Source organism: Prionailurus viverrinus, chromosome A3 (genome assembly GCF_022837055.1).
Source record: "Prionailurus viverrinus isolate Anna chromosome A3, UM_Priviv_1.0, whole genome shotgun sequence".
In the NCBI taxonomy this organism is placed as follows: domain Eukaryota; kingdom Metazoa; phylum Chordata; class Mammalia; order Carnivora; family Felidae; genus Prionailurus; species Prionailurus viverrinus.
This window is the reverse complement of record NC_062563.1, coordinates 28,105,790-28,129,068: the sequence shown is the minus strand read 5'-3', so window position 1 is coordinate 28,129,068 and position 23,279 is coordinate 28,105,790. Positions and strand designations below refer to the sequence as shown.

Below are 23,279 nucleotides of genomic sequence, written 5' to 3'. Positions count from 1 at the left end.
CCCATGTCCATCCGCCAGGGGCTGGGGAAGTAAAAAGTGATACAATTCTAGGCTGCAAAGCTGCATAGCAGTGAAAAGAAAATGACCTAGTCACAAGATCTGTATGTGTAATTTAATTTGGATAGTTCTGGAAACCATAAGGTGCAGGCGGAAGACTACGTACATCTTACTACCATATATTTTAATTCTGAAGGCACAGAAAGAGTGTATATTATTTATGGACACGTATATATGTGCTGTCAGCACGGAGTCAGATGCGAGGCTCGAACTCAGAAACCGTGGGATTATGACCTGAGCGGAAATCAAGACCCAGACGCTTAACCGCCTGAGCCACCGAGGCGCCCTAATATTTTACTTCTTTACAAAATCCAGAACTGGGGCGCCTGGGTGGCTCAGTCGGTTAAGCTTCCGACTTCAGCTCAGGTCACGATCTCGCAGTCCGTGAGTTCGAGCCCCGCGTCAGGCTCTGGGCTGATGGCTCAGAGCCTGGAGCCTGTTTCGGATTCTGTGTCTCCCTCTCTCTCTGCCCCTCCCCCGTTCATGCTCTGTCTCTCTCTGTCTCAAAAATAAATAAACGTTAAAAAAAAATATTTTTTTTTAAATAAAATAAAAAATCCGGAACAAACATGCAAAATGCTGGCATGTGCCCACTCCGAGTGATGGATAGATGGGGTTGTATTATATTACCCTGTGCACGTTTCTGATTTCTTTTTTCAAAAGATAAATCCAAAATAAGTAAAATACAATGAAACACAATTTAAAGAAGATTCCAGTGTGTGTGTGTGTGTGTGTGTGTGTGTGCGCGTGTGTCTGTGCTAGAAAACCCACCCCCAAAATACACGCATCTATATGGAGAGGGAAATGGTAAGTGGGAAATACTCCAAAACGTGAGCTATGGTTTTTGCCTCTAGCTGATGACAGCACAAGCTGTTTATTTTTTTCCTTTTGCTAACATGTATTTTCTGACTTTTCTATAAAGGACGTGCTGTGCTTGTCTAGTAAAAACAAACAAAATATATAGGGGCCTGTTGGTTCTCTGGGTCACAGGCTTTTCTGGACCTCTGCGGGGTCCCAGGTTCAAAAATAGATCTGCCCTCTGACCTGGCAGGCTCATTCTTCACATCCTGGAGCGAGTGCCAGACGCGGGCTCAGATGCAGCCTGAGAAAAGACGGGCAGGGTGGTGGCCCCGGCTGAGCAGCGCGGCCACAAGGAGGCCTGTCCTCTACCCTGGGCCCGTCAGCCTCTGGGGCGGCCGAACCAGGACACTCCCCTTGTTCAGAGGGGAAACTGAGGCCCGGGTGGTTGCCCCCGGGAGGGACAAGCGTTGCTAACCGCAGATGTAGCTGTATGTGACCCCATCTTGCCAGGACCACGCTAGGTGACTTTGGACAAATCCTGAAACATGTCTGGGCCAATTTCTGTGGCCGCCTCAATGGAAATAATCCATAAGTATATATAAAGTTTATTTATTTTGAGACAGAGAGAGAGAATGGGCGGGAGAGGGACAGAGAGAGAGAGAGAATCCCAAGCAGGCTCCTCACTGTCAGAGCAGAGCCCGATGCTGGGCTCGAACTCACAAACCCCGAAATCAAGTCGGCCGCTCAACCGACTGAGCCATCAGAGGGTCTAAAGGACATTTTCATGCCAAGAGATGCTGGATCTTTCCAACAATAGCAAGGATGATAACAGCTACCAACGCTTGGGCACTGACGTGCCAATTACTTAAATGGCGTTTTCTCATCCTACCCCTGCAGCTGCTGTCGAATGGAGTCGAGTCAAGCCGTCCCCACTGAACCTGCTCAAAATTGTACATACCTGAGGGGCGCCTGGGTGACTCGGCCGGTTAAGCATCTGACTCTTGACTTGGGCTCAAGGTCATGATCTCGCGGTTTTCAGGATTGAGCTCCGCGTCAGGCTCTGCGACGACAGTACAGACAGAGCCTGCTTGGGATTCTCTCTCTCTCCCTCTCTCTCTCTCTGCCCCTCCCCTGCTCTCTCACACACACTCTCTCTCAAAATTAAGTCACTGTAAAAAAATGTACATATGTGACTAAAATCGCACTGCCATTGTTTAAAACCGCGAAGTGTTAGCCGCGTGGTTAGAAACTGCTGGTAACTGGAACACAGCCTCGGCCCCGCCCCCAAACCACCCCCACCTTGCTAAGGAGGGACTTTTCAAAGATGGGGAAACAGAGTCTCTCAAACGAAAGTGGAATCAAGATCCAGTGCCAAGAGTGAGGGGCTCGTAACTGATAGGCCTGGGTCACAGGAGTGACCTCAAAACCCAGCCTCAGGTCTCTTCCGATTCATCAGTTGTGTTGTGGTTCTGGGTCCGGGGTGGCAGAAAGCGGAGGCAGGAAGCAGTTGACAGACAGACCATTGTCTTGAGTGGAAAGTCTCACGGAGACACCGTGATTCTTGCTGCACGAGATTCGCCCCTCGGCCCCTGGGATCGCTGACAGGCCGCCCCCGAGGTAGCCAGCAGCCCCCGAGCCCCCTGCCAGGACTTGCCACACTGCCATAGTGGCCCCCACCAGGCGCCCAGGTGATGTCCTCGGGGCTGTGCACAGCACAGTGCGAGAGGCTTCGGGGGCGCCCCCAGGCTGCCCCGCTTGCCACCCTCGGTTATCACCCTGGGCGTTGACATGCAGGGAGCAGAAAAGGAAGGGGGCTGGGAAAGAGCTGGGTTGTGGGGATGAGGCCCAGAGTGGGAGACTCGGGCTGGTGGCTTCATCTTCTTTGGATCCGAGCCCTTGGGGAGCCCCAATTCGGCACGTGATTCTCCAGGAATGATCTCGTTCCCCCTGTCTTTGTTCCCAGGAGCGGGAAGATCAGTGCTTCCAGGAAAAGAGATTCCAGGGCTCGACTTGGGGCAAGTTGCCTCCTCCTCTGGGTGTGTTCTCTCACAAACTAAATGGGAGGTAAGGACGCATGGTGTCCCAGTTATGCGAAAGCTCCACTGGCCCCCCCCCCCGGGGTGGGGGGACAGTAGCGGCAGAGGAAACCAGTTCACTGGGTGAGTGGCCAGCACCCGCCTCCTTCTAGTCCCTCTATCCCAGAGTCCCTTGAGAAGCACCCTACCCCTCCCTCAATCCCTTTCGGTCCCATGAGGTTGACCCCACCCAAGGGCACCAGGGCTGGGCACATGGCCCAGCCTGACCAACCAGAGCATCTCAACCCTCTGGCTACAGTATTTGGTTCAGGAATGTCTGTGTGACCCAAGCCAGAACTTTCCCAAGAGCTATCAGGAAAGGGGCATTCTGCCTCAGGGCAGAGGGATTGCTAAATTGAGAGACTAGAACTGTTGCCACCAATGACGGGGGTAAAGGTGGTGGGAACTGTCAGAGGATTAAGCCAACAGGAAAACAAGGGCCTAGAGCTGAGGAAGAAGAAAAAAGGAGGATTCTTAATAACATCTGAGCGTCTGGATCCAGCTATGCCTGAAGCTAGAAACCCCTGCGCTTTTCAGTTACGTCGGCCAACAAGTTCTCTTTTTACCTAAGCCATTGGACCAAAAGCCAAATTCTCCAGGTGGGTTGAAGGATTTTCTCCATGCTCTGGCTCCATGATGACGACAGGCTAGCAGAGGGAAAATAAACTGGGGAGAGGGGGTGGTTGTTGCACATATTTGGAGACAAGACGCAAATAGACATACCCGAGACAGAAACTTCCTGTTGCCCCTGCCCTGGAAAGGGTGACTTCCTTAGCCTCCACTTTGGGACTCCAGCTCCAGCCCCCACCCTAGAGTGGTGACTATTCATTCAACAAACGCTCGTGAGAACCCACTATGAACCTGACCCTAGGCCAGGCAACAGACACAGAAATGGAAAGGTGGTCAGTGACCTGGAAGGGTGCGGCCCTTCCAAGCGTGGCGAAGCCAGCCCTGCTCCCGGGTTTCCGTCCCGGGTGCCTGGCGAAGGTTGGGCGGTTACCAGTGACCGAAGAGTCCAGAAGTCCATTTGGGGCACTGTGCGGGGGGGATCGAAAATGGGGAGTTCTGTTTGAGGCCTTGAAGTCCAAGTCCAGAAGGCGGACGGCTCTGGGTCTGGCGCTCACAGGTGAGGTGGGGGCCACGGGTCCGCGCGCAGAGCGCCCAGGATACCAAAGGCCCCTCCGGCTGCAAAGTTCCGTGCTGCCTTCAGCAACAGCACTTGCCAACGGACCCCGGATGATGTCTTTCCGGTTCCCTTTCTGGGTCCTGCCACCAGCTCCCTCCTGCAGCCACCCTGGCACCAGCTGCTTCTCCTGGGGATGGCTGGCTCCCAGTTTCCTGAGGGCTGGAGGTTCCTTTTGTAAACCCTCGGCCTCCAGGCTAGATTTGTGTCCAACCTCCCTCAGACGCCGGCCTTGGGGACCTGTGTTGAAAGATCCTCAGCAGCCTGGCAGCGTGTAAGCTTTCCCTGGAGCTCACCTCTGCGAGATCTCCGGGAGACGTGGGTAGGGTCTGTTGCACGCTCTCACCGTGAGGAGGAATCTGCAGCCCAAAGAGTTCAGCCACCTGCCCCCATGTCCGTGTCAGCCGGGCTTGCTGTGTCAGCACAGCCACGCGGAGGCTCCCCAGCGTCCCAGCCTCCTGCTCCACGTCGGCCGGCCCGGGAGAACCCGGCCCGAGCACTGCCTTCGTTCATTCACTCACCCTGTTCCTTCATTCGGCAGATATTTCCTAAGAACATACTGTGTAACAAACACTGGGGGCGAACAGAGAGAGATGAGTGGTTAGTGACACAAGTAATTAACCTCTTAGCACCTTGAGAAGGGCTAAGACAAAGGGTGGGACTGTGAAAGGGGGTTCAGGGACCGGGGTGGGGAGCGTGTGGCAGTCCCCTTGGCTGCAGCTCTTCTTGGGACAGTGACCTCCGTCGAAGGGTGTGGTCTATGTTCCCTGCCTTGAACTGGACAGACACTGACCGATAGAATACGCCAGAAGCTCCGCTCAATGACTTACCCAAGCCTAGGTCTTGTAGTGCAATGTGACTTCCACCTGGCCCTCTGGGGACAAGCGCCTTTGTAGCCTTGAGTGGCCGTGTCATGCTTTGGGTCATGAGAGACCCAAGCAGACGGCCCAGCTGAGCTGGTCCTGAATTCCTGACCCATAGAAACCCTGAGAGGTAATAAATGTTTGGGTTTTTTTTTTTTTTGACGTTTATTTATTATTGAGAGACACAGAGCATGAGCAGGGGAGGGGTAGAGAGAGGGGGAGACACAGACTCTGAAGCAGGCTCCAGGCTCCGAGCTGTCAGCACAGAGCCCGACGCGGGGCTCGAACTCACAAACTGCGAGATCATGACTTGAGCCGAAAAGTCAGTCGCTTAACCGACTGAGCCACCCAGGCAGCCCCCCCCCCCATGGTTATTTTTGTTTTAAGCCACTGAGTGTTGGTGTAATTGGTTGAGGGCACAGTAACTGGAACACCGCTGAAAGGTGGGGGTGAAGGTGGGTGGACCGAAGCGCTCTGGACAGAGACAGCAGCATGTGCAAAGGCCCCGAGGTGAGAAGGAAGCACTGAAATGAAGGTGCAGAGGCTGCCAGGGCCATCTCCCAAGCTTTCCAGACTCGGGGGTGGTATGACCCCATTTACAGCCGAGACAACTGAGGCAGAGGTGGGCAAGCAGGGTCTGGAGCACGCAGGAAGTTCAGCGAATGCTGGTGGCTGATAACCAGCTGCCTTTCCTTTTCCTGCCAAAGCCCCACACACCTGGTTTAATGTCCTCAGTCCCCCGGATGCGCTCCTGGTTCCCCCTGCCCCCAAGCAGCCTGCCCCATTCAAAACTCCCTAGGATTTGGGAAAACAAAGGGGAAAAAACAATAGCAAACGGCTGGGGTGGGGGTGGGGGGTCCACTCTGGGAAAAGCAGCAGAGAAAGGCGGGAGGCGGTGCCCTGGAGAGAGATGCAACCGCTGCTGGGTACCTCTTGCCCCCGTCACCCTGCCACCCCCGCCACGTCCCCACAAAACAAGTCCTGTCCTGCTCTCATGGGCGGTACATGCTAGTGGGTCGGGGGAGGGGAAGTACACAGTAACTATGACGCTGATAACAGCAAAAGTATTTATTTAGCACTCACCCTCCACCATCCCTGCTCAAACTCACTTAATTTTCACACTCTGTGAAGTGGGTGGTGTTATTTTCCTCGGTTCGCCAAGAGGAAACAGAAGCACAGAGAGGTTAAGCGACTGGCCTGAAGTCACACAGCTGGTCTAGCCAGGATTTAAACCAGGAAACAGGTAAACAAGCGAATCAGAAGGTCCTCAGTTTCCAGAATGAGGACTCACATACATTCATGGTGCAAGAGATGGGGTCTACCCCGCTGGGGCAGGATGTGGACGCATCATCAGCCGGCCACCCAGGAGCTGGGGCGGGGGAGTCAGCCACCTCTGACCCCAGAGCTAGGAGAGACACTTCTTCACCAGAAGGTATTCTCCAAGCAATCCATTTCCCCCCCTCCAGCCAGAGGCAGTCCTAGAACAGTGTGCCCCGGGACAGGACAACCCCTTATTGCTGTCACATCTGCTGAGCAGGGCCACCCCAGGGCACAACATCCCCCAGGCCCCACGGGAGAAGGGAGGAAGGGAGCCAGCTCCCTGCTGGGAGCGCCGACTTCCCTGGCCTCGCAAGGATTTTCTCTTTCTCTAGAAACAGATTGGACTCTCTGCCTCCTTCCAAGCCTCACCCCTCTGCCCCCTTCCTTTTGCTCTCTCCGGGGGTCACTTTGCTCATGTTCCAAGCACTAACATGGAATCGGAGTGGGGGGGGGGGGAAGGTAGAGGGGGAGAGGGAAGGGGAAGGGGAACTGAAACTTGAGATCCCAGCCTTGGGGGGGTGGGGGGAGGTTGGAGAGAGACAGAGAGACAGACAGAGACAGGAAGAGAGGGTTCACCCGGGTTTGGTTTTCCGAAGCAGGCAGCTTTGGGGGTTTGGTGTTTGTGTCTGTGGGTGTGTGCGTGTGTGTGTGTGTGTGTGTGTGTGTGTGTGTGTTGTTTTCTTTCTCACAGGGAGGTCAGGCCTCCCCTGGATAGTAGATAACTCAGAGGCGAGGCCAAGCGGGGAGAGCAGGCCTGGTGCACGGGCAGCCTCGGGCAGGAGTGAGGAGGAAGGAAGGGAAAGGGTTAGGGGGTGTCTGCGGGGGCGGGGAGCAGAGGCGGGGGGGGGGGGGGGGGGGAGGGAGGAGGAAGCCGCAAGTATAAATAGCTGCCCTGGCCAGAGCTCGGCCAAAACAGGGGTTTGCAGCTGCGGAGGCTCGGTGGGCAGGCATCCCGGGCCCGGAGCCGGGCGGAGCGCCGGGGTGGGGGGGCCCTGACCCGACACCCCTCACCATCGCCGCATCTCCGGATGCTCTCCCGGCCAGCCATGCTGCTGGGCGGCCTCCTCCTCGCCGCGGCCGCCGTGACTGTGGCCCAGCGGAGGGGGCAGGAGGCGGCCGGGCGCCGCCGGGCGCACCGCGTCCAGCACGGCCAGTGCAGCTATACCTTCGTGCTGCCCGAGCCTGAGCCCTGCCCACCCGAACCCGAGGCCTTCGGGGGCTCCAACAGCCTCCAGAGGGACTCGCCCGCTGCCGCTGCACTGAACCTAGGGGACTGGCCGGCCCAGCGAGTGCGACAGCTGGAGAAGGTGCTGGAGAACAACACGCAGTGGCTGCAGAAGGTAAGGGCGGGGCCTACCCAGGGGGCGGTGGGCGGCCCCGGGGGGGGGGGGGGGGGGGCGGCGCGCGTCCTCCCCGGAGGCCTTCCCCGGCACAAAGGCCAGGCCCAGGCAGCCCTTGTCTCTGAAGTGTACAGATTGGGGTAGTGAGGAACAGAGAGGGGCAGGGATGGCCCTGGTGCCGCACAGCAAGGCTAGGCAGGGTCAGAGCCGGAAACCTGGCTCCCTCACAGCCATTCAGCCATTCATTCGCTCATCCAATAGAAACCCACGGAGCTCCGATCACAGGCCTGGCCCATCCTGGGTGCGAGGCATGTAACAGTAAACAGAACAATACGTCCCCTGCTGGACTGGTGGGGGAAAGAGGCCAGAAAGAGATGTGCAATAAAAATCTGCTATGTGAGACGGTGAAGGAAAATGAAGGAGGGAAGACGGCAAGCAGTGGTGGGGTGGCTCTTTGAGGTCAGGTAATTCGAGAGGACTTCTTGGAGGAGGTGGCGTTTGAACCCAGAAAGCAAAGTAAGGTAACGGAGCGGCCCATGCAGGTACCTGCGGGGAGGGCGTTTGCTACAAAGGGAGCAGCAAAGGCTGTGAGGTGGGAACGCTGTCAGGGTGCCTGGGGAACCGGGGGGACCAGTGCTGCTGGAGCAGAGGAGGACAGGAGAAAGGGGTGCACCAGGAGGTCTGAGAGGGGAGGGGAGGCAGGTCGTGTCGGGCCTTGGGAGCCACGGGGGAGACTCTGGCCCTCTCTTGCTGTGAGCATCAGAGCCAAGTGCATGGCTTTGAGCAGGGGAGACACCCCTGATTTGCTTTGAACAAAATACACTGTAGGGGGCAGAGGGCAGGGTGCATGCGGAGGAGAAGGCTGCTTAGCCACCGGGCAAGAGGTAAGAGGGGCCTGGAGCCGGACCGGGCCCGGAAGATGAGGAATTATTCTGACGGAGGAACATCGGTCCTGCTGATGAATTGGGTACTGGGTGGCAGAGCGTGAGGAGCTGCGGACACCCCTCGCTGTTTTGGCCCAAGGTCAGGGCCACTCTAGGGCCTTCTGCCTTCGTGCTTTCGGTCGACCACTCAGCACCCGCCGTGTGCCAAGCCTTCAACAAGGCACCGAGTACAGAGACGAATGAGGCAGGTTTGGCCCTGCACAGGCATGGGGGCGGGAAAGGCGTCCCGTGGGTTTCAAGATGAGGTTGGCAGGAGCCTCTAAGTGGCGGCAAGGAAGGGAGAGAATGAGCCCCGGGCCGCAGGTGCAGAAGACGGTCTGAGCAGTGGCACGGGGTGGAGGGAGGTAGACTGCTTCCTAGAGCCTTCAAACGGATTCAACAGTACACGGTGCCTCTCCAAGCATCAGTGCCTTCTTACTCCTTGGTGTCTAAATTGCTCAAAGCATGTGCCCAAGCAGCAAACAATGTCCACTCCCCCTGATACGTGCATATTTACTTAATATTTTTGCGCACGTACCCATAGTAATATACGTCCAGAGCATAAAACAAAATGAAATGGAACCTTCCATTTGCAAAAAGATGATGTACGAAATCACGTTCGTTGAAGTTCTGATAGTTTCCCCTGCTTTCCGAAGGATTGCCTTGAGCACACCCTGGGTTTATCCATCCCTAAGGTGGAGAGACTACCCTACACGTATCCAACCAAACTGCTTTGCACATACTCACATATACACTCGTGTGCACCCACACTTAACCTCCTGTCTTATTCTTGCCCTAACCATCTAGCTCCTCAGCCCCCAACTCACCATCTTCTCCTTGTCCCTTGCCCACTTGCCCTCCCTCTCGCCTGCCCTGTCGGCTTGCCACGTCTCACCCCTAGATCCCTCCTGAGGGAGTTCTTGGCCTCACGCACTGGAGCCAACCCAGTGGGGGCTCCGTGCTGCTCTGAAATCTGTGTGTTTCTGGTTCCACGAGGGCCATTTCAAACCTCACCTCCTCCTGAAGCCTCCGTTTTTATTGTCCCCCACCCTCCCACCAGACCAGTGACCCCCTGCTTCAATGAGAAATGAGGACAAAGGGAGAGCCACTCTTCAGCTGCCTGCCCCACACCTGCAGATTCACCCATACGTCCACCAGTCCCCAGAGCCTTTCTCCAGCTCAGAGGGTAGGGGTTCCTCTATGGGCCAAGGTCACTCTTCCTTTCTAGGATGTAGATCCCATCCCCCTGCAGCCCCTGAACCTCCCCAAGCCAGCTGTCCCCTTCTGTACTCCCCCTCTGCTGATTCTTCCCCCTTCAGTGTTTAGTCCCATATAAGTATCTTCCATGGTTAAAAGAGAGAGAGAGAGAGAGAGAGAGAGAGAGAGAGAGAGAGAAGAGTAGAGCAAACAAGCCTCTTATCCAACCTACACTATCTGATTTCTGGCCTGGGTCTCAGAAGTCCACACACTCTGCCTCCACTTCCTCACATCCCACTTACTCCTTCCCCCAAAAGTCGCCTCCCACATCCAGTGGCCATGGCTCGGTCTTCATCATACTTGATCTCCTGACAAATTCAATGTTGCTGACCAGCACCATCCTTCCAGAAACTGTCTCCATCGGCAAGCCCTCATCCACCAAGCATGCCTGCTCTGACCTACCTCCCTACCCCTTCCCCTACCTTGCCCCACTCTGGGCCACCTCCATCTCCTACCTGGGCGGTCATCATGGCAGCCGCCCTGGGCTCCCTGTTTCCACCCTGGCCCCCACAGTTCATTCATCCAGCAGACAGAGGGGTCCTAAGTTAGATCCTGTCCCTCCTCTGCTTAAAACCAGCCTGGGACTCCCATCTCTTTGGAATAAAAAGAAAATCCTTAGTCCCTGGAACGCTCCTCTCCCAGATGCCCACATGGCTCACCCAACCTCCCTCAGGTCTCTCCTTAAATGTCACCTCTTTAGAGAGGCCCTCCCTGTCCACCCCATTTAAAATAACCCTCTGTCACTCTGTATCCCCTCAACCTGGCTTTGGTGTTCTCTCTTAGCACTTATCACTACCCATTCTTAGAGCATTCCTGTTGGTCTGTGCCCTCCAGGAGGGCAAGGATCACATCTGCTTTGTTCACTACTGAGTTCCCAGAGCCCAGAACAGTGCCTGGCAGAGGGTAGGTGTTCCAAACGGCTGCGGAATGAATGAACATATGGGTGCGTGACCATCCCTGAGTCCCTCCGGTCGCTCGGGCCCTCCCCCACCCTGAAATGCCAGTGTCTCCCAGGACTCTGTCCCTGCTCCTCCTTTCCACTCACACTTCATGGCACTGCCCCCAGGGCTCCTGCAGCACCCTTTCCCACCTGCCCCATGCTGATGCCAAACCGGCATCTGATGGGTTCCTGAGCCCCAAATCCGTGACCCAGACCCTGCAGATGTCTCCCTTCCGAGAGCCCATGGTGCCTCAACCCTGAAGCTGCCTGACACTCAGCTCTTCCCTCCCTGCCCACCTGTCTCTGTTTAAGGCCTCCTGTGGCCCCGGGGTATCCTTCATGCCCTCCGGCCCCTAGGCAGAAAGACCCGTCCATCCTGTGGCCTCCGATTCTCTCCTCGTGGTATATCCTCCTGTCTCCCCAGCTGCCTCCCTACCTCGTGCGACCTCATCCCCTCCCTCCGGCTTCTCTACCCCAAGCCTCACCCTCCCATCCACCTTTGACTCCCCCCGGTGCCTGGCGCTCAGGCATCACTGGCTGAGCCAAAGGAAGCATTTAAACCGGTGACTTTCAGATCAGAAGGGCACCCAGCCCACCTCTTCCACCTGTGGCACAACGCCTTCTCCAGACGTCCATGGGGCGCCGTGGGGCAAAGAGCGCTGTTGCAGGAGGCAGGCTGACCTGAGTTCACATCCCGGTCTGGCATTTACTTGGCTGTGGATGAGCAAGCCTCAGTTTCCCTATCTGCAAAATGGGAACGTGTCGGGGGATGGCTGGGACGACCACGGCGACCGCTCCCACGCCGCTCTCAGCCTGCTGCCCGACTAGAGCACGTGGTTCGTGAGGACACGGGGTAGCTTACCTGCACCGGGATGCAGTGGACCGATGGGCTTTTATTTAACTCAGCCGTATCACCAGTGTGAGCCCCGCACTGCTGGGTGAGGGCAGCGCACTTGGGGACGAGTCAGTCCAATGGTCCCCGTCCGATAGCCTTGGGGCTGGGAACGTCACTTGTCCATGCTGGTGGGCCCCAGGGGGCCCCCAGTCTTGCCTGGTCTCTGCTGGGGTCCAAGCAGGTATCTGCTCTGCCCTCCCCTGGGTAAGGGCTCCTTGGGTTGAATGCCCCCTTCGTGCCCCTTGGGCTGGGCATATCTCAGAGTCTTTGAAACTCAAAGGCCTCTTCTTGGCTTCTGCGGTAACATCCCAGCAGTGGGGAAAAAAAAAAAAAAAACGAGTCTCAAAATATTCTGATCTAGAAGCATCACTAATTACCACTACCGCCATTAGGGATTCCCGGGGATGAGCAGAGATGACCGGCTTCCCCAGACAGAGCTCTCGGCCAGATTCCCATCATCGGGGTGGCCGCAGAGGAGACCCTCTTTGCTGCAAGCGGCCAGCGGCCAGCCCCTGCTCAGCCCATGCCCCTGACTTCTGCCCCTGTCCCCCCAGTGCACAGGTGAGGACACAGGCCAGGGAGGGGAAGGGACCTGCCAGAGTCACCCAGCCGTGACAGCCAGCCCAGGCCCTCCAAGCTCCAGGTCCTTTCTCCTGACTCTGGAGGGTGTCAAGGAAGTGAGGGAGGCAAGGATTCCTGAATCCCAGAAACCCAGTTGTCTTCTCCCAGCATGGAGCTGGCCAGCTGGCCCGTGTCCTCCTAAACTCAGAGCCCAGGGGGTGGCGGGGTGGGGGGTGTTTGCGGGAAGGTCTGCTCCCTCTCCCCCTTCCTCGCTTCTCCACCCCCCTTTACCCCACCCCTCTCCCTCTTTCTACTCTTCTCCCCTTCCTCCACCTCTCTCCCCTCCCCTCCTCCCCCCTCCCCCTGGAAAGCCTCTGCACTAATGACTCACGTCTGGAGTCTGCTATCTGTGGGCCGCTCCTGGCTCTGACCCACCCCCTCATCTGGGTGGAAAGCTGCAGCCAGGACTCTCGAGGGGGCGGGCGGACAGGCGGACAGAGCCAGCGGGGCGGGGGGGGGGGGCAGGCTCCCCAGCAGGCCGTGCAGCCCAGTGGTGAGTCGTGTGGCCTGTGTGAGCCGGTGTGTGTGATGCACTCAGGGCCTCGTCTGTGTGATGACAGAGTTTGACGTGGGCTTCAGAGCGGCAGAACCGGGCAAGCGTCTGCCCCCAGCAGGTGCCCAGCGAAGGGTCACTCTGGGCTGCTCTCACCCCGTGAGCGGTGGCCCCGGTCCCCGCCAGGAGGTGCCCTACTCTGCCGTCTCCCACGCAGGACCCACTCTACAGATGAGGAGAGTAGGAAACCCCGGGGCCACAGGCAAGGACGCAGGCTCCCCGACCCACCCCCGGCACCTGAGGGCAGCCCAGCTTCAAACCCCAGAAACGTGGGGCCCTCCACTCTCCCTCCTGTACCAGTGACAGTCGGCTGTCTCTGCGCATCTCCCCACGTGTCTCTGCCTCCCCCTTTCTATCTCTGTGTCTCTCTGCCACTGTGACTCTCTCTCCTGTCTGGCGGCATGTCCCTGAGGTCTCTCCCTGTCTGTCCCCTACCCCCCCACCCCGCCCCGGCCCCGGGCCGGCTAACCCTCCCATATCTACCTCCCTGGTTGTCCACACACTCTGCCCACCCCAGACAACTCAGGACACACAAGCCAGATGCCCAGGGCCCACCCCCCAGCCGGGGTGCTCAGCCGGGGCCCCTTTCTCTTCCCTTTCTGCACCCAAAGCCAAGCCAGCAGGGGTGAGGGGCCGGATAGGATCCTCTCAACCTGGCCCTGCCCCCAGCCTCTGCTGCTCGCTTCAGGCCCCTGACGCCAGACCTCAGAACAACTCAAGCCCTCAGCCCAGCGGTTGGATGCGGGTCAACAGCGCATCCAGCGGAGCGCAGCGTGGGGTCCTGGCCCAGCCCGGGACCCTCCCAAACTGGCCCGGGACTCCCAGCTGCCCCAGCCCCCCCCCCCCCCCCAGGCTGCCCGTAAATTCTTGGCATTTTCAGCCTTCGGCTATCCAAACAAGAAATGAATCTCAGTTGCCGAACAGAACGTCTTGGGGTTTGATTTCCTAACCTCACCGCTGGCTGCTTTCTAAGCAGTTTGGGACTGAGGGGGTGGGGTGGGGAGAAGAGCATATGCTTCTTAGAGAAATGGGATTGTTTTCCCAAGAAAGGAGCCTAGAAATGGCCGGCACAGATGCCCTTGACCTAGGGATGACTCAGGGAGCCCCAGGGCCAGCAGCCCCGCAAGCAGCATCCCCCAGAGGGACGGGTTTATTTTTTCAAGCACCTCGGCCAGGCCAGCCCATGGGGGCAGAGCCCTGAGTTTCTGGCTTTTTCTTCCTAGGCCCCACAGCTCAGCTGGGCTGGGATGTACCTAGACCCTCTCCTCCTTGTCTCCTAGGGCAGGAAATGTGAGAAAACAGACCCCAGGCCTGCCCCCTAAGTCTGCACCTCCACCCAGACTCTGGCCTCGGAGCGTTTGCTTAACCTCAGAGTCAGCTCTGAAATTTCTGGAATGGACCCAGAGTCGGGGGTGGGGGTGGGGGGGTCACGTCCCAGCGGTGCCACTGACCAGCTGGGGAAGCCACCTGCGTCAACTGGTTCCTCTGTAAAGCGGAACTCAAAACACTCGCTGCCTCCTAGAGAGCGTGTAGGATAAAAGAAAGATAGGTCTCGTGGCCAGAAAGGGGGAGGTGAGGTTTACTCTCAGACTGGCTGCTGCCAGAACCCACGCTCTCAGCCCTGAGGCCAGTCTCCTGGCGAATAAGCAAGACGTGTCCCTTGTGGCCTGGTCCCTGGAGACCCAGCCGGGACCTGCAGAACAGACAGAGCGCTGGCCAGTGAAAGGGAAACTCACGGAGGCTAGATTTTTCCCTTCCCCCACGGGGCCTTTAGCCAATGAGCCTTCTTGAAGGCTCTTCCGCCAGCATGGGCAGCTCTTGAAAAGTTGAGGGGACCCAGAACCCCCACTTGAGTGTCCTCATCATTATGTCCCCCCCTCCCCCCCGCCCTTGGCCAGGGCCTGGGGTGAATCCCACAGAGGCACAGCACGGGCCGTGGAGCCCACCCGACTCAACTCGATTCCCAACGTCTCCGCTGCTCGTGGGCTGTGTGGCCTCAACCGCTGGGCCGCTCCGTGCCTCAGTTTTCTTATCTGAGAGGCGAGGAAAGTGATAGACGCCACTTTGCAGGTTAGGGTGATTCGACGAGTTAGTGCGCGCAGGGTGGGGCACAGCGTCCGGCTGAGTGTCAGGGAGGGATGGCATACTTGGGACGCGTGGCCCAGCAAGGGAATCCGCCGTGGTGGCAGCCCGGGAATTCGACAGCGGCTTCTCCACACCTTGCCTCGTGTGAGCTCAGCAAAGTCCCTTTGCCTCCTGCCCCGGCCTCAGTGTCCTCATCTGCAAAATAGGGACCATGGAAACAACGACCTCGGATGAGGACAAAATAGGGCAAAACGTATGCAGTGATGTGGTGGGTGAGGGGGTGCCCACAGACCCTGCAGGAGGCTCCCCTCCCCTCCCCTCTCCTCCCCTACAGAGGAGCAGAGCTTCTGAAGCTTAAGCCGGCAGAGCCTCGTGACCCTTCATTCCCGTCCCCAGTCCATCACTCTTGGGTCTTTCCCGACGTTTGGTGCAAACGCGGGGAATTGGGGAAGCGCGTGAAGACACGGAGGGGGGAGAAAAATCAGCGGTCTTCCCAGTTCTCTGGTCATCTCCCAGTTAACTTCCTTGCAATTCGTTCTATGCATTTTATTTTTTTTTTTTTAATTTTGCCTTCCTTTCTTTAGTTTATTTACCTGTTTTCAGAGAGAGAGTGAGAAAGTACAGGCACAAGCGGGAGCGGGAGCAGGGGGAGGGGCAGACAGAGAGAGGGAGGGAGAGAGAGAATCCCAAGCAGGCTCCGCACTGTCAGTGCGGCGTCCGATGCGGGGCTCGAACCCACGAACCTCGAGATGGTGACCTGAGCGGAGCGTAACTGACCGAGCCACCCAGGCGCCCCCCCGTTCTGTGCGTTTTAAAATTTTACTGAAATGGTTTGGAAGTATGAAGAGATAGAAGCAAATCTAATAAAATTCCTTGTTCCCACAACCCAGCTGAAGAGACCGCTTAGCTCCTGCCCCTCTCCTGTTTCCTTCCCCCAGGGGAGAGACAGCTACCGTGAGTTCGGTGTTGGTAACCTTTTACCCCGTGTCTATCCCTCCCCAACCAATGCATAATATTGGTTTCCTATATAAACGGTGTCGTGCCATTTTCATTTTTCTGCGGTTTGCTTCTGTTCACCCAGTCTAATAGCTGTGAGGTTTGTAGCTCTGCAAAGGCGGGAAAGGCTGGAGCCTCGGCTTTTCCCTCTGTAAACTGGGGACAGAGGTACGCTCATGCCTGGGTTGGCCGTGAGGCCCAAGAGCGCCCGCCAAGGTCTGCGCGTGTATCTGGTGCTGCTTCAACTCACGGGGAAATAGGAGGTGCCGTTTCGGTTTCTTCTCTCTTCTGGGGTGAACGTGCTGCTGGGGCTTTCTGTGTGTCAGGCACTGCTGTGCCTGTCCTACAAACATCGGTCCCTGAGATTTCACAACATCCTAAAAGGTGAGGACTGTTGCGATCCCCTTTTGTTATGGGGAAACTGAGGCCCAGAGAGTTCACGGGGCTAGGAAGCGAGGGAGGTGGCTTCGAACCCAGGCAGGGGCTGGGTCCAGACCTCATGCTTAACCACCACACGGACTGCCTCTCTGTGCCCCTTCCCGATTGTACAGACGGGTACCGTGACCCTGGGCGCGGGGAGTGACTCAACTACATTCACCCCAGAGCCCGTGGTAGAGGTCGGGTCAGAACTCGGGCTTCCTGAATCCCAGCTGAAGGCATCTGTGTCTCCTCCCCTGTAGCAACAGGATGCATCGTGTGTCACGAACCTCGTGGAAAATTAATGCATCCTTACGGTTATTAAGTTCTGGGGTTGCATGCAGGCAGCTACGAGCAGGCACTGCACACACACACACACACACACACACACACAGGTGAGAACATTCATGTCTCCATTTACCCCATCACCCCTCCCACCGACGTCTATTGAGAACTTGCGGTGTTAGGCACCGTGCGGGGCTGAGAATTCAGCAGTGAGCGAGAGAGACTCAATCCCTCCTCTCCAGGAGCAGCGGGAGAGACACCAACCTGGCGATTTCTCATGTGTCATGATCAACCATGATACACATTGTGAGGAAGTCCCCGCCTGTTCTAGGGATAGATAACGGGGGCGGGGGGGAGGGGCACGGAGGCTTGACCGTGATGGAGGAAAGGCACCAGGAGGAAGGACGGAGCTGAGCTCTGAAAGGTAGACTGGTCCTTCTCAGGCAAAGAAGGGAAAGGAAAAGCATTCCAGGCATAGGGAACAGCAAATGGGAAGGCCCCGAGGGAGAACGAACGAGGTGATTTGGAGGAAGTGAGAAGCGTTCCTTGTGGCCGAAGCCTGGAGAGCCAGGAGAGTGTGGCCAGGCTGAGACTGGAGTGCTCATCAGGGGCCATACCAGACGTCTCTGGGCCTGACCCTGCTCTCAGGAATCTTAGGTGCTGGGAACCATCGTAGCCACGGGGGAGAATAAGGGCTCATCACATAGGCCCCGTTGCAGACACACCTTCCAAGATCAAGGCTGAGACGCAGACGACTACAAAGGGATAGCGGGGCCTTGGGAGGCCGAAGGCGCTGGTAGCCGGTTCACATCCGAGAAGCACCCCAAGTTCAGACAGAAAATGCAGGCCTAGCTCCCCCCACTCTATTCCCCATACCCCTCATCTTCCTGTGGCTTCTTTGCCTTGGACAGACACCCACCACCCGAGAGCAACACACACACACACACACACACACGCTCAGAGGTGTGGCTCTGAGGGTAAGACAGCCACAAACGTTCCACAGATAACGGTGCACCTACTATGTGCCGGGCACTGCGCTAGGCCCCGGGGCTACGCCAGTGAACAAGACGGAAGAATCCCAGCCCCCGGGGAAGCACAGATTCCAGCATTCGCTTCCTTTATGCCCCTGGCCCCTGTGCCAAGAGGAACCAATGCGCCCCGTTTTCCATCGAGGCCCCCGAGGCCCAGAGAAGCCCCATCACTGGCACAGAAAGGGAGTGGCGAAGCTGTGACCGAACCAGTGCCTGACTCGGCGCGCGAGGCCCCCGCTAGACTCGGGGCTGCCGCTGAGGTTGGGAGAAGCCCGGCCTGTGCCAGGAATCGTGGGCCGAGCTGAGAGCTGAACGGCACACCCCTCCACAACAGCCCGCTGGTCCCTGACACGCTCCACCCCTGGCTCCCTGCCCACTCACTCGGCTCTCTCTGAGCCCTGACCCAGAAGGAGAGCAACAGCGGGGCAAAGAGCCAGGAAGGCTGGGCCTGGCAGCTCAGAGCCGCAGGGTCAGGGCCTGGGTGGGCCCGGAGGGGGTGGGAAGGGGGCTGGGACCAGGCAGAGGAGGAAGGGCCAACCCTTGGCCGTCGGGCTTGAGGCCACAGAGTCAGCCCCGTTGGAGAGGTGGGGAAACTGAGGCGTGGGGATGGTGTGGCAGGGATGCGGTGTGTCTGGGGGAGGGGGGCGGGACCTGGAAGCAAGAGGGTCTGGCCTCTGTAACCCCCACAAAAGTCTTATCTGCTGTGGCATAACAAATGACCCCAGAACATTTAGCAGCTTCTAATAGCCACAAACAATTCTGTCTCAGTTTCTGAGAGTCCAGAATTCAGGAGCAGCTTAGCAAGGTAGCTCCGACTCGGGTTTTCTCATGTGGTTGTTCTCGGATATCAGCCGGGGCTGTGGTCGTCTGTAGGCTCCACCCGGGGCTGAAGGATCAGCCTCTCGGGCGACCCGCTCCCGGGGCTGGTAGGCAGGTGCTGGCTGGCGGCAGGGGTGACGGGCTCCGTTTCTCTCCCGATGGGCCCCTCTGCAGGGCTGCTTGAGGGTCCACACGACGTGGTGGCCAGTTCCTGTCAAGCAAGAGGGCCAAGAGGGGACAAAGCAGGAGCCGAAACGTAATGACGTGGCCATGAAAGTCACACTCCAACATTTCTACGATGTGCCACACTCACGGTGGCCGATCTCAGCCCAGCGAGGGACAGACTATGGGGACAGACTATGCATGACATGCATACCAGGAGATGGGATCCGTGGGGCCATCTTGGAGTCTGGCTGCCTCAAGGCGCCCACTGAGGGTGAAGGGTGTGGTCTTGGGAGCCCGAAGGCCCGAGTTCCAAGCCGGTCGTGCTCACCAGCTGTGTGACGTGGGCAACAGGCTCAGCTTCTCTGTGCTTCTTTCCCTCATCTGTAAATGGGCTACATTTGTAAGGCTCTCAGGGCCATGCCCCTTCGGAGGCGCTGAGCTTGGCCCACCCCTCGAGCAGGAGCGAAGCCCGCTCTCTCCCCGGGGCCGGGCTACATCTGAGCAAGTCTGTTGAGTGGATGAAGGAATGCTGAGACCCTGTCGTGGTCATTTCTAGCACGTTTCTCCTGAAGACACCCCAGTTTCAACAAATCTTTCCTGAGTACCTCTCCCGCGCCTGGGGCCGCTGGCTCGAGGCCTGGAGGACGTGGCTGAGAACTTGGTGGCCCAGAGCTACCTTGCTGAGCTGCTCCTGAATGGCGGCCCTGCGTTCCTGCATTTCTCCTGGGGAGAAAACGGAAGCTTCAGATGGGTGAAGAAGGGCTGTGGGAAAAACAAAACCAAACAAAACAAAACCCCAGCAGTCACAGTGGGAGGAATAAGGCAGGGGGCTTGGTGTCTACCCTCGATGGGGTGGCCAAGGAATGCTTCCCGGGGGAGGTGACGTTCGTGGGGAGATCCAAAAGTCAGAAAGAGGCCGACAAGGTGGTCCTGAGATCAGGGATGTGCGTGTGTGGGGGGGAGGATTCGGGTTGGCAACGCTCTGGCTCCCGTGGCCCCTGCTGCAGCCCCCAGGGCCCCCCTCCTCCCAAACCAGTGTGGAAACCGCAGACACATCACGAGGGTACACACCCCTGAACTAGGCAGTTCTGCGTCAAGGGGTTTATCCCTGACGCAGCCTTGCGGGAGAGCTAAGTGACACGTGGGCGAGCATATTCCCAGCAGCCCTGGTGTGATGGCCGTAGCTGGAAATGAGCTCAGCTATTGGGGACCCGCTGGGCAAAGAGTGACGGCCACAGACAGAATCCCATGTGGCTATTAAAGCAGCGAGGCCGGTCTGTCGGGCTGAATGTGGAGTGACCTCCAAGGTTGACGCTGCGTGAGAAGCAGCAAGGTGCGGAATGGGGCGCTGACCTTGTGTTAGCCAAAGAAGGGCTGGGGGGAGAAGGGGGGGCGGTGTGAGCACACTCACCGCTGGCACACGCGTCGTGTCCCTGGAAGTAAACCCAGCACATCCTTCAGTGGCCCGTGGGGACGGGGACCGGGGCAGGTCTGGGTTAGCGCTCCACAGCCTCTGATTCCTTGGACTTCCGAACCATGTGCTCACGTCACCCGTTCCCAAAAAATTTTAAAGTACAAAAATTTACATCTAAATGGAAACACGCGCGCAAAGCTGTCCGAGTCCTGTTCTTCCAGATTTTCACGGGGCCGGCCACACTGGGCCACCAGCTCCTGTGTGCAGCCTCCTACAAATGGCTTTCCAGATCGGGGCCTCAGTTTCCCCTTGTGGGAAACAGGGCTGGCTGTGTGGTCCCTGCTGGTCTTTTGAGCTCCCATATCCCTCCCGCCCAGGCTTGGGTCCCTGTGGGGGGGGAGGGGGGCTGCTTCCCCCTTCATCATCAGGCCGGGCTCTGATTTCCCCCGCCCTGCACCCTGGAGCCTGGTTTCAGCCTGGCTGGCTTTGCCCTAATTCCCACCCCACCTCCAGTGCGGCGCAGTTTGGACCCTGCTCTATGGGGCAGTTTTGCCCGTTTCCAAAGACTTTGTTTCTTCTCTCCTGGAAAGGAATTTACCAAAAAGCCTGGGCTCTAAGGGACAGCAGAGTCTGGAGCAGAAGGTGCTATGACCAGGCTTAGGTGTGCTGGGTTCTCTCTGGCTGCTGTGTGGGGCACGGACTGGGCCTGGGGAGCATGTGCAGAAGCTGAAGGCACAGCCTGGGTGGGGGGTGGCGGGGAGGCGGGGGGCGGCTGGGAAGCCCACAAGAGATGATGGGGGCTGGGGAGGCTTCGAGGGGTGGAAGTGACGGGGCTGGGGGAGGGAAAGTGGTCGGATTCTGCACATGGCCCCAGAGTAGAGACCACAGATTGGATGTGGGGGAGGGGTGAAGGGGGAGGGAAGAAGGTTTCCAAGGGGTCGGGCCTGAGCCATTAGAAGGATGGTGTTAGCTCAGAGATGAAATCATTTACCCAAAGCCACGGAGCTCGGAGCTGGGGAGCAGAGACCAGAAACCGTGCTCCCCGCTGCCTCATTGTGGTTTCATGGGGGTTGTTTTGGGGGGAATCCTTGGCCTTTCTGTACCTCGACACCACCCCAGCTCGCGGAAACCCCTGGTTCTCCTTCGGTCTGACTCAGGCACAAGCCTGGGCAGGGGACCCAGAAACGCAGGCAACAGGCAGAAGCCAACATCTGGGCTCACCCGGTCTCTGGGCTCACTGGCTGGAAGGCTAAAACCCCGTCCCGCGTGGGGTGAGGGGGACACGGCTTCCACCTGCTTAGCTCCTGCCCTGACCCTCCTGTGCCCACTGGACCTGACCTTCTGGTCTCCAAAATCAGCAGACCTGGGTAGGAATCTAGGATCTGCCAGCTTGATGGGGGACCTCAGGGAAGCCACTCTGTGTCTGAGCCTTCATTTGCTTATCCATAAAATGGGATCAATGGCAGAGCCTCATGCAGGGGATGAGGGGCTATTTCTTTTTTTCTTTTTTTGTTTTTTAAGTTTTATGTATTTATTTAGTGGGGGGGAGGAACAGAGAGAGAAGAAGAGAGAGAATCCCAAACAGGCTCTGCACCATCAGTGCAGAACCCGGTGCAGAGCTCGAACTCACGAACCACGAGATCGTGACCCGAGCCGAAACCAAGAGTCGGATGCTTAACCGACTGAGCCGCCCGGGCGCCCCGCTAAGAGGCTATCTCTAAGGCGCCCAAGCACACCTGGCCATCATGGGGTGCCACAAGGAGTTACCAGGACAACCGCCATCCCCCAAGGGCCCGCAACGTCTGCCCCCACTCTCACTCCTGGCAAAGTCCCACCAGCAAAGGACAGAGGGACCAGAGGCCAGGACAAACGTTCTACGCCAGGACAGAGCCTCGGCTTTCCAAGGCGTGCCAGCCCCGGCCTGCGCTGCAGGCGGAGTTGTGTGGCAGAACTTACAGCCGTCCCAGCAGCAACAACAATAACAATTGCCAAAGTTACTGTGCACCCGGCATGCGCCAGGCGCGGCCTCACTGAACAGCCGCGGTCCCGTTGAACCCCGCGACAACCGCAAGGAGCAAACGCCTTGAGCTGCAGATACCAAATTTTTTTCCAACAGGTTGGCAATACAGTCGTGTATTGCTGTGGCATTCATGCATTAAGTAACAAAATCTGACTAACGGTGGGTCTAGTCCCTACTACTGTGCCCATCTTACAGCTGGGGAAACGGAGACTCTGAGAGACCACACCTCCAGGAGGCCTCACAGCTGGGTATAAAACAGAGGCCCTCTCCAGGCCCGCAGAAAACAGGTACCGTTAAAGCCAGATGAACTTTCCAGAACCTCTTCAGGGGTGATGCAGGGGACACCTGCTCCGTGCCAGGCGTCCCCCTCTGGATCTTTATCCAAGTGTCCTTTGCACTAATCCCCAAAAGAATGGGTTCATGTGCCCTGGGGCCCCCTGGGGCCCCATCTGACAGCTAAGGAAATCGAGGCTTGGAGCAAAGATGCCGGACTCAGGTCCTGCAGCCGGTTAGTGGAGACGTTGGGATTTAAACCCAGAGCCTCGAGTTCTCGTGCTAGGAGCTTTGCCAGCCCCTGGAGGGATTCCTGCCAAGTCTCTTTCTCCTCCGGTGTTCGTTCTTCCCACCCGGGGGGCCAGGCCCGCACCCTCTTGATGAGGTCCCACCTGCAGTGATCCAGAGCTAGACGCTGTGAAGAGATGCTCTTGACTCCCAGAGGGTCCCACAAATGTGGTGGGGACCCCAGCCACCCTCTCCAGTGTGGCTTCAGCCAACGGGGGTCATGACCGTGGGCTCTGCCCTGCTGACCTCCCCGCCTTCCCCAGCATCCTTGACCGGACACACTCCAAGCACCTCCACCTCCACCCCTTGTCACCTCAACCCCACAGAGTGGCACCGTCACCCCCACCTGTAGATGGGGGAAACGGAGGCACAAAGGCTGCAGGCGACAAGCCCATTCGGCAGCTTGGGCTGGACTTCATTTTTTGTGAGCGCGTTTCTTTCCTCACCTGTTGCTCCGTTTCCCAGCGGCTGCAGCATAGAACCATCTGGTGCCGTGTATCTCAAAGCTAATTCTTCCAGGAGGGGAGGTGTTCGAATCCGTCCGTTCGTTCAACGAAACGAATATCCGTGGGGCACCTGAGAATCGCCAGACACCCTTCCAGCCTCCAGAAGAAAAGGCAGGTGAGGCCCCCGCCCTCTTGGAGCGGATGGTCCACCG

General features: G+C 57.8%; 1 protein-coding gene across 1 annotated transcript in view; it reads left to right on the top strand.

The window, feature by feature from the left end:
- Window positions 1–7,176: 7,176 nt before the first annotated feature.
- The window catches only part of ANGPT4 (angiopoietin 4), a 47,408-nt gene continuing 31,305 nt past the window's right edge, over window positions 7,177–23,279 (top strand). Inside the window, exon 1 of the mRNA XM_047852841.1 lies at window positions 7,177–7,639. Coding sequence (XP_047708797.1) covers window positions 7,328–7,639 — 312 coding nt within the window. The 5' untranslated portion in view covers window positions 7,177–7,327. The remainder of the gene's footprint in view (window positions 7,640–23,279) is intronic.